A 17,763-nucleotide genomic window follows, 5' to 3' on the forward strand; every position below is an offset into this window, starting at 1 on the left:
TCCAATCATCGTACGGTCGTTGTGGTTTGGTGTCGGTAGACTTGTTTGACTGGTAACTCAAGTCCAGTATCAGGCAGTAACACACAAACAGACAGATTGCAGTAGATAAGAATACCTCCACTGACACTTGGCCAGCACTAATACATTTCAACGGGCAACTCTCTCTGACACACTAAAGATGTAGCTACCCTTTATAAAAACACTCACTGTAGCAACAGGATGTACTAGAACACTGACCGCTGATTGGTTCATCTGCAGCGGCTGCCAACAAGAGGAAGGACAAGTCCCTGCTGGTCATGAGTCAGAAGTTCGTCATGCTCTTCCTGGTGTCCGAGACGCAGACCATCACGCTGGACATCGCCGCCAAGGTCCTGATAGAGGAGAACCAAGACGCCGCCAGCCAGAGCAAGTACAAGAGTAAGAGACACAGCACATAGACAGACAGACAGACAGACACAGCAAGTACAAGAGTAAGACACAGCATCAGTCCTGCATCAGACAGACAGACAGACACCACATAGACAGACAGACACAGCAAGTACAAGAGTAAGAGACAGCATCAGTCCAGCTAACCATAACCCTAGTACTGACAGACACCACATAGACAGACAGACAGACACCACATAGACAGACACAGCAAGTACAAGAGTAAGACACAGCATCAGTCCTGCATTACTGACACACACCACATAGACAGACTGACAGACACCACATAGACAGACTGACAGACACCACATAGACAGACTGACAGACACCACATAGACAGACTGACAGACACCACATAGACAGACTGACAGACACCACATAGACAGACTGACAGACACACAGGCAGACACTACATACATAGACAGACAGACAGACAGACAGACAGACAGACACACGGGCAGACACTACATAGACAGACAGACACCACATAGACAGACAGACACCACATAGACAGACAGACAGACACCACATAGACAGACAGACAGACAGACACCACATAGACAGACAGACAGACACCACATAGACAGACAGACAGACAGACACCACACAGACAGACAGACAGACAGACAGACAGACAGACACCACACAGACAGACAGACACCACACAGACAGACAGACACCACACAGACAGACAGACACCACACAGACAGACAGACACCACATAGACAGACAGACAGACACACAGACAGACACCACATAGACAGACAGACACCACATAGACAGACAGACAGACACCACATAGACAGACAGACACCACATAGACAGACAGACAGACACCACACAGACAGACAGACAGACAGACAGACACCAGACAGACAGACACCACACAGACAGACACCACATAGACAGACAGACAGACACCACACAGACAGACAGACACAGACAGACAGACAGACACCACACAGACAGACAGACACCACATAGACAGACAGACAGACACCAGACAGACAGACAGACAGACAGACAGACACACAGACAGACAGACACCACACAGACAGACAGACAGACACACAGACAGACAGACACCACACAGACAGACAGACACCACATAGACAGGGATGCTCTTTCCAGTACCGCGGCGTTACGTAACATGTTACAATGTTGTATTGTTATCTCCCCCTCAGCTAAGGTCCGCTAATGTTCCATCTGTGTTCTTCCCCCCCTCAGCGAAGGTCCGGCGGCTGTACGACATCGCCAACGTTCTGACCAGCCTGGGCCTGATACAGAAGGTGTACGTCCGGGAGGAGGGGCGCAAGAAGCCCGCCTTCAAATGGATCGGACCCGCAGACTTCCTGTCCAGCAACGGTGAGACTGTCTGATATCACGTTTTCTGCGCTAGGCGTGGAATAATTACAACTATTCCACTCAACAGATTTGTGTGAGAGGGCTTTCTGTCATTGAGAAATAATTCCACCAAAAAAACGCTACTGTGTTTTCGAAATCTCTTCGAAATGCCTCAGTAATAATAATAATTCATTATGTTTGTATAGAGCTTTTCCGAGGCTCAAAGACCCTGACAAAATGGGAAAAACAGGAAAGTGCTGTGTCCCTTGTTGTATGAATAGATCCGAGTCAAAAAAACGATTGAACTGTCATTCTACCGCTGTAGTACACTGGTACTCTGGTGCTTTAGTACACTGGTACTCTGGTGCTTTAGTACACTGGTACTCTGGTGCTTTAGTACACTGGTACTCTGGTGCTTTAGTACACTGGTACTCTGGTGCTTTAGTACACTGGTACTCTGGTGCTTTAGTACACTGGTACTCTGGTGCTGTAGTACACTGGTACTCTGGTGCTGTAGTACACTGGTACTCTGGTGCTTTAGTACACTGGTACTCTGGTGCTTTAGTACACTGGTACTCTGGTGCTTTAGTACACTGGTACTCTGGTGCTTTAGTACACTGGTACTCTGGTGCTTTAGTAAACTGGTACTCTGGTGCAGGGAAGTTCTGGTTTGGACCCGGAAATTGCTAAACGTCACAGTTGACGTCAGACTTAACAACCGAATACTAACAACAAGCAAGACTAACTATGTTACCAATACTAAAACAGAGATAACTAACTAGCTCATATCTGTACCTCTAACTACCGTACTTGCCATACTGTATCCATCAGTATCACTCATGTTTTTATATCATGTTCTTATATCACTATTCTCACTTCTGGTTGGTGCTAAACTGCATTTCGTTGTCTGGTACTCTGGTACTCAAAATAGTAAAAAATACCACCGCTTATCCGTGATCAGACTTAGCTGAGGTGCTGGAACTGAAGAGAATCAAATAGAGTGAAAAAAGCAGCATCCTCACACTTAAATCTGTGCAGAAATCATTATTTTATTGCAAGCTTCCGGTCATAGACCTTCTTCAGGCATAAAGCAGTGACTGAAGTGAATGCAGTAGTACAAAGGGTTCAAACAACATCACCTGATTAGCTAATGCACAGCGCCTGTCGTACTCAGCAATGACAATAAAGTTGAATCTAATCTAACCGACTGTTCTTTTTGTTGTTGTTTTTTCCAGAGGATTCCGAGGCTGTGTTGGCCATTCTCCCAGAGGCCCCTGTGGCCCCTCCCCCAGCAGCAGCTCTGGGCAGCGGCAAGCAGAAGCTGTCCCGCCACGCCTCCTTCAGCGTGGTGCCCACCTCCGCCGCCAGCCAGCGCCGGGTTAACTCCGCCGCCAGCAGCCCCCGCAGAGAGATGACCAGTGAGTACGGCGACAGATCACACGACCCACCACGACGTCTCTGACTAGCGGCTCGACGACACACTTCTGTCATTGAGAACTCGTGAGCTTAGAATTATAAGGTTCTATCTCCGTTTAGGGTAGTTCAGAGATATTGAGCGTCAACGTTTTTACATTCCATTATGTTTTGTGAGATGGAACCTTTGTATTTTATTAATTACTAACTAAAACATTTCCACATTTTAAAAATAACACCACACAGGCATTAATAAACACCTAATGGATCAGATTATGTAAAAAACTACATTTTGACCAGAAATGGAGATAGAACCTTATAATTCTAACTGTCTACCTGTCTACCTGTCTAACTGTCTAACTGTCTCACTGTCTCACTGTCTCACTGTCTGTCTCTCCTCAGGTCTGCTCCCCGAGGACTTCCCCGAGGACTTCCTGTCCAGCAACGGTGAGACTGTCTGATATCACGTTTTCTGTGCTAGGCGTGGAATAATTACAACTGGATCCATTCCTTCATGTTAGAAAGAGAACAGCAAGTGAAAGTCAATGGAACACTGTCAGTGACTAAACACTGCAGTACAGGTGTCCCCCAAGGTTGCGTTCTGTCCCCATATCTTTTCTCAGTATACACCAACGACTGTAAAAGTAACCACCCAAGCAACCATATTATAAAATATGCTGACGACACTGCAATTCTAAGTCTCCTTGATAAAGATACAGACCCCTCGGTGCTCCACGATGAAATTAACATATTCACTAAATGGTGCGACAGCAACCATCTCATCTTAAACCCCACCAAAACTCAGGAGGTTGTGTTAGACCCAAGGCAGGTAACTGACCATGAGCCTGTGGTCGTTAAAGACCAAACAATCATCCAGGTGCCCTCTTATAAGTACTTAGGTATTCAATTAGACAACCATCTCTGCTGGAATACACACTTAGACAGCTTATGTAACAAACTACAGCAGAGGCTTTATCACCTGAGGCGACTCAGACTTTATGGGGTGAGAAAGCAGATCATGAGAATTTTCTATCAGTCCATTGTTGAAAGTGTAATCAGATATGGAATAATTGTGTGGTTTGGCAACTTAACTGTACAACAAAAAAACAGACTAGTCAGCATTCACAAAACAGCTATGAAAATTGTAGGTGAAAGAGACTATGTGATCCTAAATAAACTATATGAAAAAGCTGTCCTGGACAAGGCTAACAAGATAATCGCAGACCCCCAACATCCGCTCTCCACAGAATACGAAGTTCTCCCCCTAGGTAGAAGGCTTCGCATGCCAAGATGTAACTATAAGCTCTTAAAACTATCATTTGTCCCATTCTCCATTAAACTAATCAATTCTCTCAAGCAGAAACGATGATTAGGACATGATCACCAGCACCTGCACTTTATCTTAGACACCACTTGAAGGGCCATGTGCAATATTCGAAATCACCACTTGAAGGGTTATGTGCAATATATATTTATACCAAATGATGTCCAGGTGGAAACTGCTGCCAATGTTATTCAATGTTTGTTGCTGTCCTGTTGTTTACTTTGTCTACTGTATGTTGTATGTACCGTCACTGTTGCACTTGAAGCATGTAAGTACCATGCCCAAGACAAATTTCCCCTTGGGGACAATAAAGTACAATCAATCAATCAATCAAAACTATTCCACTCGACAGATTTGTGTGAGAGGGCTTTCTGTCATTGAGAAATAATTCCACCAAAAAAACGCTACTGTGTTTTCGAAATCTCTTCGAAATGCCTCAGTAATAATAATAATTCATTATATTTGTATAGCGCTTTTCAGAGGCTCAAAGACCCTGACAAAATGGGAAAAACAGGAAAGTGCTGCTGTGTCCCTTGTTGTATGAATAGATCCCAGTCTAAAAAACGATTGAACTGTCATTCTACCGCTGTAGTACACTGGTACTCTGGTGCTTTAGTACTCTGGTACTCTGGTGCTTTAGTACTCTGGTACTCTGGTGCTTTAGTACACTGGTACTCTGGTGCTTTAGTACACTGGTACTCTGGTGCTTTAGTAAACTGGTACTCTGGTGCAGGGAAGTTCTGGTTTGGACCCGGAAATTGCTAAACGTCACAGTTGACGTCAGACTTAACAACCGAATACTAACAACAAGCAAGACTAACTATGTTACCAATACTAAAACAGCGCTAACTAACTAGCTCATATCTGTACCTCTAACTACCGTACTTGCCATACTGTATCCATCAGTATCACTCATGTTTTTATATCATGTTCTTATATCACTATTCTCACTTCTGGTGGTTGGTGCTAAACTGCATTTCGTTGTCTGGTACTCTGGTACTCAAAATAGTAAAAAAATACCACCGCTTATCCGTGATCAGACTTAGCTGAGGTGCTGGAACTGAAGAGAATCAAATAGAGTGAAAAAAGCAGCATCCACACACTTAAATCTGTGCAGAAATCATTATTTTATTGCAAGCTTCCGGTCATAGACCTTCTTCAGGCATAAAGCAGTGACTGAAGTGAATGCAGTAGTACAAAGGGTTCAAACAACATCACCTGATTAGCTAATGCACAGCGCCTGTCGTACTCAGCAATGACAATAAAGTTGAATCTAATCTAACCGACTGTTCTTTTTGTTGTTGTTTTTTCCAGAGGATTCCGAGGCTGTGTTGGCCATTCTCCCAGAGGCCCCTGTGGCCCCTCCCCCAGCAGCAGCTCTGGGCAGCGCCAAGCAGAAGCTGTCCCGCCACGCCTCCTTCAGCGTGGTGCCCACCTCCGCCGCCAGCCAGCGCCGGGTTAACTCCGCCGCCGCAGACTTCCTGTCCAGCAACGGTGAGACTGTCTGATATCACGTTTTCTGCGCTAGGCGTGGAATAATTACAACTATTCCACTCGACAGATTTGTGTGAGAGGGCTTTCTGTCATTGAGAAATAATTCCACCAAAAAAACGCTACTGTGTTTTCGAAATCTCTTCGAAATGCCTCAGTAATAATAATAATTCATTATATTTGTATAGAGCTTTTCCGAGGCTCAAAGACCCTGACAAAATGGGAAAAACAGGAAAGTGCTGCTGTGTCCCTTGTTGTATGAATAGATCCCAGTCTAAAAAACGATTGAACTGTCATTCTACCGCTGTAGTACACTGGTACTCTGGTGCTTTAGTACACTGGTACTCTGGTGCTTTAGTACACTGGTACTCTGGTGCTTTAGTACACTGGTACTCTGGTGCTTTAGTACACTGGTACTCTGGTGCTGTAGTACACTGGTACTCTGGTGCTTTAGTACACTGGTACTCTGGTGCTTTAGTAAACTGGTACTCTGGTGCAGGGAAGTTCTGGTTTGGACCCGGAAATTGCTAAACGTCACAGTTGACGTCAGACTTAACAACCGAATACTAACAACAAGCAAGACTAACTATGTTACCAATACTAAAACAGAGCTAACTAACTAGCTCATATCTGTACCTCTAACTACCGTACTTGCCATACTGTATCCATCAGTATCACTCATGTTTTTATATCATGTTCTTATATCACTATTCTCACTTCTGGTTGGTGCTAAACTGCATTTCGTTGTCTGGTACTCTGGTACTCAAAATAGTAAAAAAATACCACCGCTTATCCGTGATCAGACTTAGCTGAGGTGCTGGAACTGAAGAGAATCAAATAGAGTGAAAAAAGCAGCATCCACACACTTAAATCTGTGCAGAAATCATTATTTTATTGCAAGCTTCCGGTCATAGACCTTCTTCAGGCATAAAGCAGTGACTGAAGTGAATGCAGTAGTACAAAGGGTTCAAACAACATCACCTGATTAGCTAATGCACAGCGCCTGTCGTACTCAGCAATGACAATAAAGTTGAATCTAATCTAACCGACTGTTCTTTTTGTTGTTGGATTTTCCAGAGGATTCCGAGGCTGTGTTGGCCATTGTTCTCCCAGAGGCCCCTGTGGCCCCTCCCCCAGCAGCAGCTCTGGGCAGCGCCAAGCAGAAGCTGTCCCGCCACGCCTCCTTCAGCGTGGTGCCCACCTCCGCCGCCAGCCAGCGCCGGGTTAACTCCGCCGCCAGCAGCCCCCGCAGAGAGATGACCAGTGAGTACGGCGACAGATCACACGACCCACCACGACGTCTCTGACTAGCGGCTCGACGACACACTTCTGTCATTGAGAACTCGTGAGCTTAGAATTATAAGGTTCTATCTCCGTTTAGGGTAGTTCAGAGATATTGAGCGTCAACGTTTTTACATTCCATTATGTTTTGTGAGATGGAACCTTTGTATTTTATTAATTACTAACTAAAACATTTCCACATTTTAAAAATAACACCACACAGGCATTAATAAACACCTAATGGATCAGATTATGTAAATTTTGACCAGAAATGGAGATAGAACCTTATAATTCTAACTGTCTACCTGTCTACCTGTCTCACTGTCTCACTGTCTCATTGTCTCACTGTCTCACTGTCTGTCTCTCCTCAGGTCTGCTCCCCCAGCCAGTCGACTACTCCTGGAAGTGTGCGAGCAATAGCGCGGTGTGCCGACCGCAGTTCGGAAACACCACGGAGTGAGTACACACACACGCACACACGCACACACACACACACACACACACACACACACACACACACACACACACACACACACACTCGCTGCAGTGGCCTCAAATCACCACCATCTCTGGCTTTGAATCGTATTTGTCGCTGAGGGCTACAGTAGCTTGTTTGGTTGTGTTGACCAAGGGGAGGGAGAAGCAAACATGGTCGCCAGTGACTAACGGTGAGCGTACGTGGTGCTGGTAGTTGGGTCTCAGGAGGAGCTGGGTCCCTTAAAGGCTCTAGAGGGTTTTAAACAGGCCGACTGAAACTCACTGAAACTATTTGTCCACGTCGCCCTGTGGAGGTTGAGTTTCCTAAAGGGGTTTGTTGAATGTTGAATGTTTAGCTCTGAATGTGACTCCTAACCCCTGCTGTTAGTGTTGGCTATCGTGTCTAGCTTTAGGCTTTAGCTTTTTACGCAAGTTGGCGGCCGAGAGTATCTGGGGGTCTGTTGTTTTATAGTGTTTCTGCTCGGGGGGGAAGTAGTGTGTTCTGCAGTGTCTGCAGCAGCAGCGGTGGTTCTCTGCGCTGACGGCCAAGCCACAGACCCCGAGTCTCAAGGCTGATTGCTGCGCTGAGTGGTTTGGGAGAAGGGGATGAGAGGAGGGTTTAGGATGCCTCCAGAACTGCTGAGACAAGCAGAGAATGTCGTTTACAACGGAGATTCAATAGAGAAATCTGGTTTCGCAATCCGAATACAAGCTATGAGCGCTCACCGCATTGTTTTGTGTTTTCGAACAGAAAAACACAGGGAGGGGGGGGGGGGGAGACGCCGTACAATGTTGGCATTTATGTGTATGAGTAGAACTGGTATAAGAGGAGTAGACTCGAAGGCTACAGCCTAACTGTCCCTCCTGAAACCCCCCCATTCCCCCCCTGCTCACTTTGGCTGTACATTACAAAACAAACACAACCGTTTTCTTCCTTCGTCTAGCATTATCACTGCCAATGGCCCCTGGCCGTTGATCCGAGCGTAGATTAACTTTTCTTCCGATGACTGACGGATAGACGATTGAGGTACTTAGACGAATGTATTTGTTGTAAGTGGCTTTGGATAAAGGCGTCTGCTAAACGCCCCCCAAAAATGAAAACTTTTTTGATGTGTTTGCAGTGCACAGCCCAGCACCGGCCTGCGGACCCCCCCCACCCGCAGCCCCCCCCTCCTCCACTGGAAATGGACCCCCCCCCTGGATGTCCCCATCCGCCCCTACGGCCCCCCCCCGCCCCCGTCCTTTTCCCCCCACCCCCACCCCCACCACCAGCTGGTGTTCACGTACGGGGGTCCCACAGCGCCTGACAGGACCGCCGCGGAAGGTCAGAGGTCACCCGGGGAGGTCTTCCCGGGGAAGAGGAAGAGGGAGGAGGACGAGGGGGAGAAGGCGTCAAGGAGAGACCAGCAGGAGTCGTGGGAGACGAAGGACTCTGGGAAGGTGAGCGTTGTTAGGACCAGACGGGGGGTGTACAGTGCGTTCATCCTACCGCCCAGGTTTGTCATAAGCATTGCTAGCCGCCTCAAAATGAAATCTAGCAGGAAATCTATATTGCCTGTAACCGTGGTGATATGACAACTGAAGTCAGATGGGGGGGGGTGATGAGACGTGACTCACGCCTCTGTCTTAATAACTCAGTGGTTGGTCTCCTAGGTGACCAGTGTTCTGTACTGTGTGTTGTCAATAACAAGCGTGTCTGTCAGTGTCACGCTGGCCTCGTTTACCATGAGTGACGCGTCCCACTGGTCTCTGGGAAGACGATCACGCTTCCTCAGACCACCTGACAACCTACAACTCAGAACACCTGGTCTTACACTAGACCACCTGACAGACTTACACTAGACCACCTGACAGGCTTACACTAGACCACCTGACAGACTTACACTAGACCACCTGACAGACTTACACTAGACCACCTGACAGGCTTACACTAGACCACCTGACAGACTTACACTAGACCACCTGACAGACTTACACTAGACCACCTGACAGACTTACACTAGACCACCTGACAGGCTTACACTAGACCACCTGACAGACTTACACTAGACCACCTGACAGACTTACACTAGACCACCTGACAGACTTACACTAGACCACCTGACAGACTTACACTAGACCACCTGACAGGCTTACACTAGACCACCTGACAGACTTACACTAGACCACCTGACAGACTTACACTAGACCACCTGACAGGCTTACACTAGACCACCTGACAGACTTACACTAGACCACCTGACAGACTTACACTAGACCACCTGACAGGCTTACACTAGACCACCTGACAGACTTACACTAGACCACCTGACAGGCTTACACTAGACCACCTGACAGGCTTACACTAGACCACCTGACAGACTTACACTAGACCACCTGACAGGCTTACACTAGACCACCTGACAGACTTACACTAGACCACCTGACAGACTTACACTAGACCACCTGACAGGCTTACACTAGACCACCTGACAGACTTACACTAGACCACCTGACAGACTTACACTAGACCACCTGACAGGCTTACACTAGACCACCTGACAGACTTACACTAGACCACCTGACAGGCTTACACTAGACCACCTGACAGACTTACACTAGACCACCTGACAGACTTACACTAGACCACCTGACAGGCTTACACTAGACCACCTGACAGACTTACACTAGACCACCTGACAGACTTACACTAGACCACCTGACAGGCTTACACTAGACCACCTGACAGACTTACACTAGACCACCTGACAGGCTTACACTAGACCACCTGACAGGCTTACACTAGACCACCTGACAGACTTACACTAGACCACCTGACAGGCTTACACTAGACCACCTGACAGACTTACACTAGACCACCTGACAGACTTACACTAGACCACCTGACAGACTTACACTAGACCACCTGACAGACTTACACTAGACCACCTGACAGACTTACACTAGACCACCTGACAGACTTACACTAGACCACCTGACAGACTTACACTAGACCACCTGACAGACTTACACTAGACCACCTGACAGACTTACACTAGACCACCTGACAGGCTTACACTAGACCACCTGGTCTTACACTAGACCACCTGACAGGCTTACACTAGACCACCTGACAGACTTACACTAGACCACCTGACAGACTTACACTAGACCACCTGACAGGCTTACACTAGACCACCTGACAGACTTACACTAGACCACCTGACAGACTTACACTAGACCACCTGACAGACTTACACTAGACCACCTGACAGACTTACACTAGACCACCTGACAGACTTACACTAGACCACCTGACAGGCTTACACTAGACCACCTGACAGACTTACACTAGACCACCTGACAGGCTTACACTAGACCACCTGACAGGCTTACACTAGACCACCTGACAGACTTACACTAGACCACCTGACAGGCTTACACTAGACCACCTGACAGGCTTACACTAGACCACCTGACAGACTTACACTAGACCACCTGACAGACTTACACTAGACCACCTGACAGGCTTACACTAGACCACCTGACAGGCTTACACTAGACCACCTGACAGACTTACACTAGACCACCTGACAGACTTACACTAGACCACCTGACAGACTTACACTAGACCACCTGACAGGCTTACACTAGACCACCTGACAGACTTACACTAGACCACCTGACAGACTTACACTAGACCACCTGACAGGCTTACACTAGACCACCTGACAGGCTTACACTAGACCACCTGACAGACTTACACTAGACCACCTGACAGGCTTACACTAGACCACCTGACAGACTTACACTAGACCACCTGACAGGCTTACACTAGACCACCTGACAGGCTTACACTAGACCACCTGACAGACTTACACTAGACCACCTGACAGACTTACACTAGACCACCTGACAGACTTACACTAGACCACCTGACAGGCTTACACTAGACCACCTGACAGGCTTACACTAGACCACCTGACAGACTTACACTAGACCACCTGACAGGCTTACACTAGACCACCTGACAGGCTTACACTAGACCACCTGACAGGCTTACACTAGACCACCTGACAGACTTACACTAGACCACCTGACAGGCTTACACTAGACCACCTGACAGACTTACACTAGACCACCTGACAGACTTACACTAGACCACCTGACAGACTTACACTAGACCACCTGACAGACTTACACTAGACCACCTGACAGACTTACACTAGACCACCTGACAGACTTACACTAGACCACCTGACAGACTTACACTAGACCACCTGACAGACTTACACTAGACCACCTGACAGACTTACACTAGACCACCTGACAGGCTTACACTAGACCACCTGACAGGCTTACACTAGACCACCTGACAGACTTACACTAGACCACCTGACAGACTTACACTAGACCACCTGACAGACTTACACTAGACCACCTGACAGACTTACACTAGGACGACCGGAAATTAAATATGACCTTTGGCGGTTCCAGTAGCACCCTAACTTTGCATGTGTGAACTCAGAGTCTTGTCTGAGTGGTGCAATGATCCCCAAATGGTTCACTTACTGGAATGTTTTCTGGGGGTTGGGAGGGAGGGACGGAGAGGGGGGGGGGGGGATTAATTTCATTTTTTATCTCTGAATTTAGAGGTTCATTATATGTGAAGGTGAAAGGCGTAACTCAGGAACACGTTTATGTGTTGTGATAAACGTCTTGGCTTGCAGTTGTTCTCAGACCGCCTCCGTATAGATTAGATACGCAACGGAGATTTGTTGATTAGGAAAATAAACTCGATGTTTAGAGGATAATGTTATCTCAGCGTTCTCCATTCTGATCTATTCTCCAGTTTAATTTCTCCCTGATGGTCAGAGAAGCTTGTTAATGATTCCCCCCCCAAAGCGGACCATTAAATTAAAATATGAACCTGCCTACCAAGCCCACTGACTAGAATAAGTAATTTCAGTCATAATTAAACGCTATGGCATTATCATTTTGATGATGTATGGGGTGTGTTTTAACTGTAAAAGGCCCCATACCTTTTACAGTTAATCTAACCACACGCTTTTAGTGAAACTGAGGAGATCTGGAGTGAAGTGCTATTTCAGGTGTCCTTTACACGCATGGCAGAGGGAGTAGCAGTACCTTTGCCTCAAGCAAAGTCACTGCAAATATAAGCCTGTCATTAGCGTGCACTTTAGCAGTTAGCATAAACATTAGGCCCGGGGAAATGAGCCATGAATGCATCGTCATTAGTTCTGATACCAAACCAATCATTATCTGGGCAGAAAGCGTGAGCAAAGCTCGACAATTAAAATAAGTTGGATTACGGCTCGGGAGCGGCGTTGGGAGCGTCGGTGTGGGGGGAGGACCGCGTTCAAACGGGCCGGTCGGTTTGAAGGCTGAACACCTGAAGGTGTTTGGGTTCATTCCTCCTTTCACCACCCGTGATGGGAGAGCGTTTCCTTTCATCAGGGTTCCCACGGATCCTTGAAATCCTTGAAAGTTTGAAAGTGCTTGAAAGTGAATTTGAGAAAAAGAAATCAAGGTCTTGAAAGTTTTTGAAAATAGACATGAGTCAAAAAAAGGTTTTAGAAGAAGGTGGTAGAAGAAGGTTTCTCCTTCTATCAATGGCCCCGGGCCTGAGCTAGATTACTCTTCCTGCAACGAATGGTGGACTGATGATTCACATGCTTAGTATTCAAATGTATTGATTGTAAGTCGCTTTGGAATAAGGCGTCTGCTAAATGCCAAAAATGTAAATGTAAATGTCATTGAAAGTGCTTGAATTCCCCTCTCTCTCTTTCTCTCTCTCTGTCTTACTTAGCTCATCAACTAGTAAATAAGTCGCTGTATTGCTTAACTTTACTACACATATTTCACAATATATTGTTTTGCTGTGCTGTGGTAGAGAAGGCAAGAGACCATCTAGTGTTCACACATTCAAACTTTTAATTGTTGTCTGTGAGTGGATAGTTCCTATTATATCAATTCTCATCTAGATCTGTCTCAAACTATGCCGTGTTGGGTCCTTGAATTTGAGGGAATTGAGTGTTGAAAGTCCTTGAAAGGTGCTTGAATGTGATGTTTCAGAAGGTGTGGGAACCCTGTTTCACGCTCCTCGACAGTGAGATCTCTGTTTTCTTTTTTTTCTTCTTTTTTTTTTAAGTTATTTTTTCTGAGTGAGGCAGTCCCACTCATATTTTTTCTTTTTAATGACAGATACAGTAGAGATTATGACAGGAAGGATGGGTGAGAGAGAGAGGAGGGATGACATGCAGGATATGTCCCCGGCCGGATTCGAACCGGGGACCCTGCGGTTACGTGGTCAGCGCTTAATCCACTACGCCACCTAAGCGCCCCATTTGTTTTTTCTTTTACAGAGGGGGTCGGACGGACGGAGAGAGGCTGGGAATAGCTCTCGGACGACCAGTCCAAGGACTTCCCCCGGCCGCCTGGGGACGCTGCCCAGAGAGGAGCCCCCGTCAAGGGCGGTCAGGGACTGGGAGGTGGGCAGACACGGCCCCCAGGACCTCGCCCAGCCTTCACACTACCTCTACGTGCCCAACTCTGCAGGTACGACCAAGGTCCTACTGACAACAACTCCCTACACTGTGGACTGTGGGGGCCCGACTGTTTTAGCATGCTAACGACAACACAACACCTAGCATACCGTCTGAGTATGTTAAACATTAAAACATAGCATGAGGTTATGTTAGCGAGTAAGCTAACATAGCATGAGGTTATGTTAGCGAGTAAGCTAACAGAGCATAGGACAGATACGGGGACGCCAGGCCGTGTGAGGAGCAGTGGTCCTCGGGAACGACGGCAATACCAAGAGTTTGGCTAATGACGCACAACTTCTACATTTACATTTTAACCGTTTAGCGGATGCTTTTATCCAAAGCGACTTACAGTTAGAGATTACAGGGACATTCTCCCTGGAGTAACTTAGGGCTGAGTGCCTTACTCAGGGGCACTCTAGTGGCGGTGTTCCCCAGGTGGGATTTGAACTCAGTCCAGCTCACTCTCCACTAGGCCACCGCTATTAACTTGTGTTATCGTGAGCTTAGAATTATAAGGTTCTATCTCCGTTTAGAATGATACGGTTCTATCTCCGTTTAGAATGATAAGGTTCTATCTCCGTTTAGAATGATAAGGTTCTATCTCCGTTTAGAATGATAAGGTTCTATCTCCGTTTAGGGTGGTTCAGAGATATTGAGCGTCAAAGTTTTTACATTCCATTATGTTTTGTGAGATGGAACCTTTGTATTTTATTAATTTCTAACTAAAAAATGTCAACATTTTAAAAATAACACCACACAGGCATTAATAAACACCTAATGGATTATGTAAAAAAATACATTTTGACCAAAAATGGAGATAGAACCTTATAATTCTAACGTCACGTTATTCCGTCTGTCCCTTCCAGGTCTCAACAGTCTGAACTTCCTGCCAGGCGGCCTGACCCTCCCCCCCGGCAGCGTGCCCACCCTGGCCATGCCCTACGTGCTGGTGCCCTCCTCCGCCCTCTCCCCGTACCCGCTCCTGACCAACGGCGGCACCCACGGCAACCTCAACTTCAGCCTCCCCTCCATCATGTCCCCGGCCCACTTCGTGGTCAGTTCCGGGCACTTTGCTGTCGCCGGGGAGACAGAGTTCAGTGGGTCGGTGGTCCTCTCTAGCCCGGAGCAGGCGGGGCTGTCGGGGTCCGGGGCGGCGCTCCCCCCCCCTCCCCACTCCCCCTCGGCGCCCAGGCAGTCTGTCGCCCCCCTGCCCCTGAAAGAGCCGCAGGTAAGACCCACGTCCACCGCTGGTCCGCTTCGAGGGAGCTGACACGTTAGACGGGCTAGTATGATTTAAACTGTCACAAGACGTAGAAGCTTTATATTTCGTTATCGGCTCACCCTCAAAATGTCAAACACGACGAAAGTTTATCACGTCGAACAGCGTCTCTGTTCATCTCTGTCTGTCTACATCCAGTTCATCTTTGTCTGTCTGCATCCAGTTCATCTCTCTGTCTACATACAGTTCATCTCTGTCTACATCCAGTTCATCTCTGTCTACATACAGTTAATCTCTGTCTACATACAGTTCATCTCTCTGTCTACATCCAGTTCATCTCTCTGTCTACATACAGTTCATCTCTCTGTCTACATACAGTTCATCTCTCTGTCTACATACAGTTCATCTCTCTGTCTACATCCAGTTCATCTCTCTGTCTACATACAGTTCATCTCTCTGTCTACATACAGTTCATCTCTGTCTACATACAGTTCATCTCTCTGTCTACATACAGTTCATCTCTCTGTCTACATCCAGTTCATCTCTCTGTCTACATACAGTTCATCTCTCTGTCTACATACAGTTCATCTCTCTGTCTACATACAGTTCATCTCTCTGTCTACATCCAGTTCATCTCTCTGTCTACATACAGTTCATCTCTGTCTACATACAGTCCATCTCTGTCTACATACAGTTCATCTCTCTGTCTACATCCAGTTCATCTCTCTGTCTACATACAGTTCATCTCTCTGTCTACATCCAGTTCATCTCTCTGTCTACATACAGTTCATCTCTCTGTCTACATCCAGTTCATCTCTCTGTCTACATACAGTTCATCTCTCTGTCTACATACAGTTCATCTCTCTGTCTACATACAGTTCATCTCTCTGTCTCTTTGCTGAGGCATCCTTCCTCTTTTAGAATACCCAAAAGGAAAACGTCGCTTTCCTCACCTTTTAGTAAGGGGTTGACTAATCTATAGGCCATTAAAATCCAATTAACAGCCCCCTGGTTTTGATGCCCAACATAGCTCCGATGACGTCCTCCTCTCCGCACGGCGCTCAGACTTCCTGTCGGGCGGCGAATGAAGGGCTGGTTATTAATGAAGGGATGAAGGGATGATAGTTATTAATGAAGGGGACAAGCCCCGCCAGTACATCAACCTGCTGCATTAATCATCAACCAGAAGCGTTAATTAGCCTGGCATGTAGCCCCGCCTCTGCTGCTAGACGCCCCGACTCAGAACACGTTTACAAGTTTACAGAAAGCATCTTTTACGCTTTTTAAAGGTCGACTCTGCTTTCAAACGCGTCTGCTGTGAGTGTTTTTCAGTGTCTCTGTTATAGCTGAAACTTAGCTGAACCCCCCCCCGACAGTGGAAAAACCTTTTCACTAGAATCGTGTGGTACTTTCTAAGGCTGCTGGTACTTGAGTCAGATAGTTGAGTCACTGTCAGACTGATACAAGCTGATGCCCCTCTGCTCTGCCAGGGGGGATTATCTGACTTCAGCCAGACATGCTGCAGATGCAGCTTTGCCTAACTGTGTGGTTTCACTGCCTCGTAGCTGACTCTCCTCTCTCTCTCTCTCTCTCTCCCTCCCCCTCCCCTCCCTCCCTCTCTCTCTCCCCCCTCCCTCTCTCTGCCCCCCCTCCCTCTCTACCCCTCCCCCTCCCTCTCTCTCCCCCCTCCCTCTCTCTCCCCCCTCCCTCTCTCTCTCCCCCCTCCCTCTCTCTCTCCCCCCTCCCTCTCTCTCTCCCCCCTCCCTCTCTCTCTCCCCCCTCCCTCTCTCCCTCTCCCCCCCCCCTCCCTCTCTCTCCCCCCTCCCTCTCTCTCCCCCTCCCCCCCCTCCCTCTCTCTCTCTCCCTCCTCTCTCTCCCCCCCCCCTCCTCAGACACCCCCGACTCCCAAAGAGGCGGTAGTCTCCGGAGGCTCCAAGGCGTTCTTCCAAACCCCAGGGGCGTTAGGCTTCGCCCCCCGCCAGAGAGGCTCCGCCCAGAGGAGACTGGACATCGGCCATCCGCCGACCAATTAGACGCCTCGGAGTCTATATGGGGGGCGTGGCCTTAGTGCTTGCGAGTCAGAGGGCGTCTAGGATAGTGCCTGTATAGGTCTGGCGAACGGTGAAAGCCCGCTCGATGACTGTGGAGCTGACTAAGTTAGCAGGTGTTAGGGTTAACCCCCCCCCCCACACACACACACACACACACTGTAGCTCAGGTGTTAGGGTTAACCCCCCCCC

The 17,763-nt window shown here is 47.6% G+C and overlaps 1 protein-coding gene across 1 annotated transcript in view; it reads left to right on the top strand.

Moving 5' to 3' along the window:
• The window catches only part of e2f7 (E2F transcription factor 7), a gene marked incomplete at both ends in the record, with an annotated part of 25,933 nt that extends 8,377 nt beyond the window's left edge, over nucleotides 1-17,556 (top strand). Inside the window, 10 exons of the mRNA XM_080538549.1 lie at nucleotides 259-417; nucleotides 1,654-1,791; nucleotides 5,822-5,862; nucleotides 7,087-7,261; nucleotides 7,651-7,735; nucleotides 8,878-8,959; nucleotides 9,029-9,196; nucleotides 14,122-14,314; nucleotides 15,171-15,532; nucleotides 17,416-17,556. Coding sequence (XP_080394675.1) covers nucleotides 259-417; nucleotides 1,654-1,791; nucleotides 5,822-5,862; nucleotides 7,087-7,261; nucleotides 7,651-7,735; nucleotides 8,878-8,959; nucleotides 9,029-9,196; nucleotides 14,122-14,314; nucleotides 15,171-15,532; nucleotides 17,416-17,556 — 1,544 coding nt within the window. The remainder of the gene's footprint in view (nucleotides 1-258; nucleotides 418-1,653; nucleotides 1,792-5,821; nucleotides 5,863-7,086; nucleotides 7,262-7,650; nucleotides 7,736-8,877; nucleotides 8,960-9,028; nucleotides 9,197-14,121; nucleotides 14,315-15,170; nucleotides 15,533-17,415) is intronic.
• Between the last annotated feature and the right edge of the window lie 207 nt (nucleotides 17,557-17,763).

Source organism: Nansenia antarctica (genome assembly GCF_963989245.1).
Source record: "Nansenia antarctica genome assembly, chromosome: 8".
NCBI lineage: Eukaryota > Metazoa > Chordata > Actinopteri > Argentiniformes > Microstomatidae > Nansenia > Nansenia antarctica.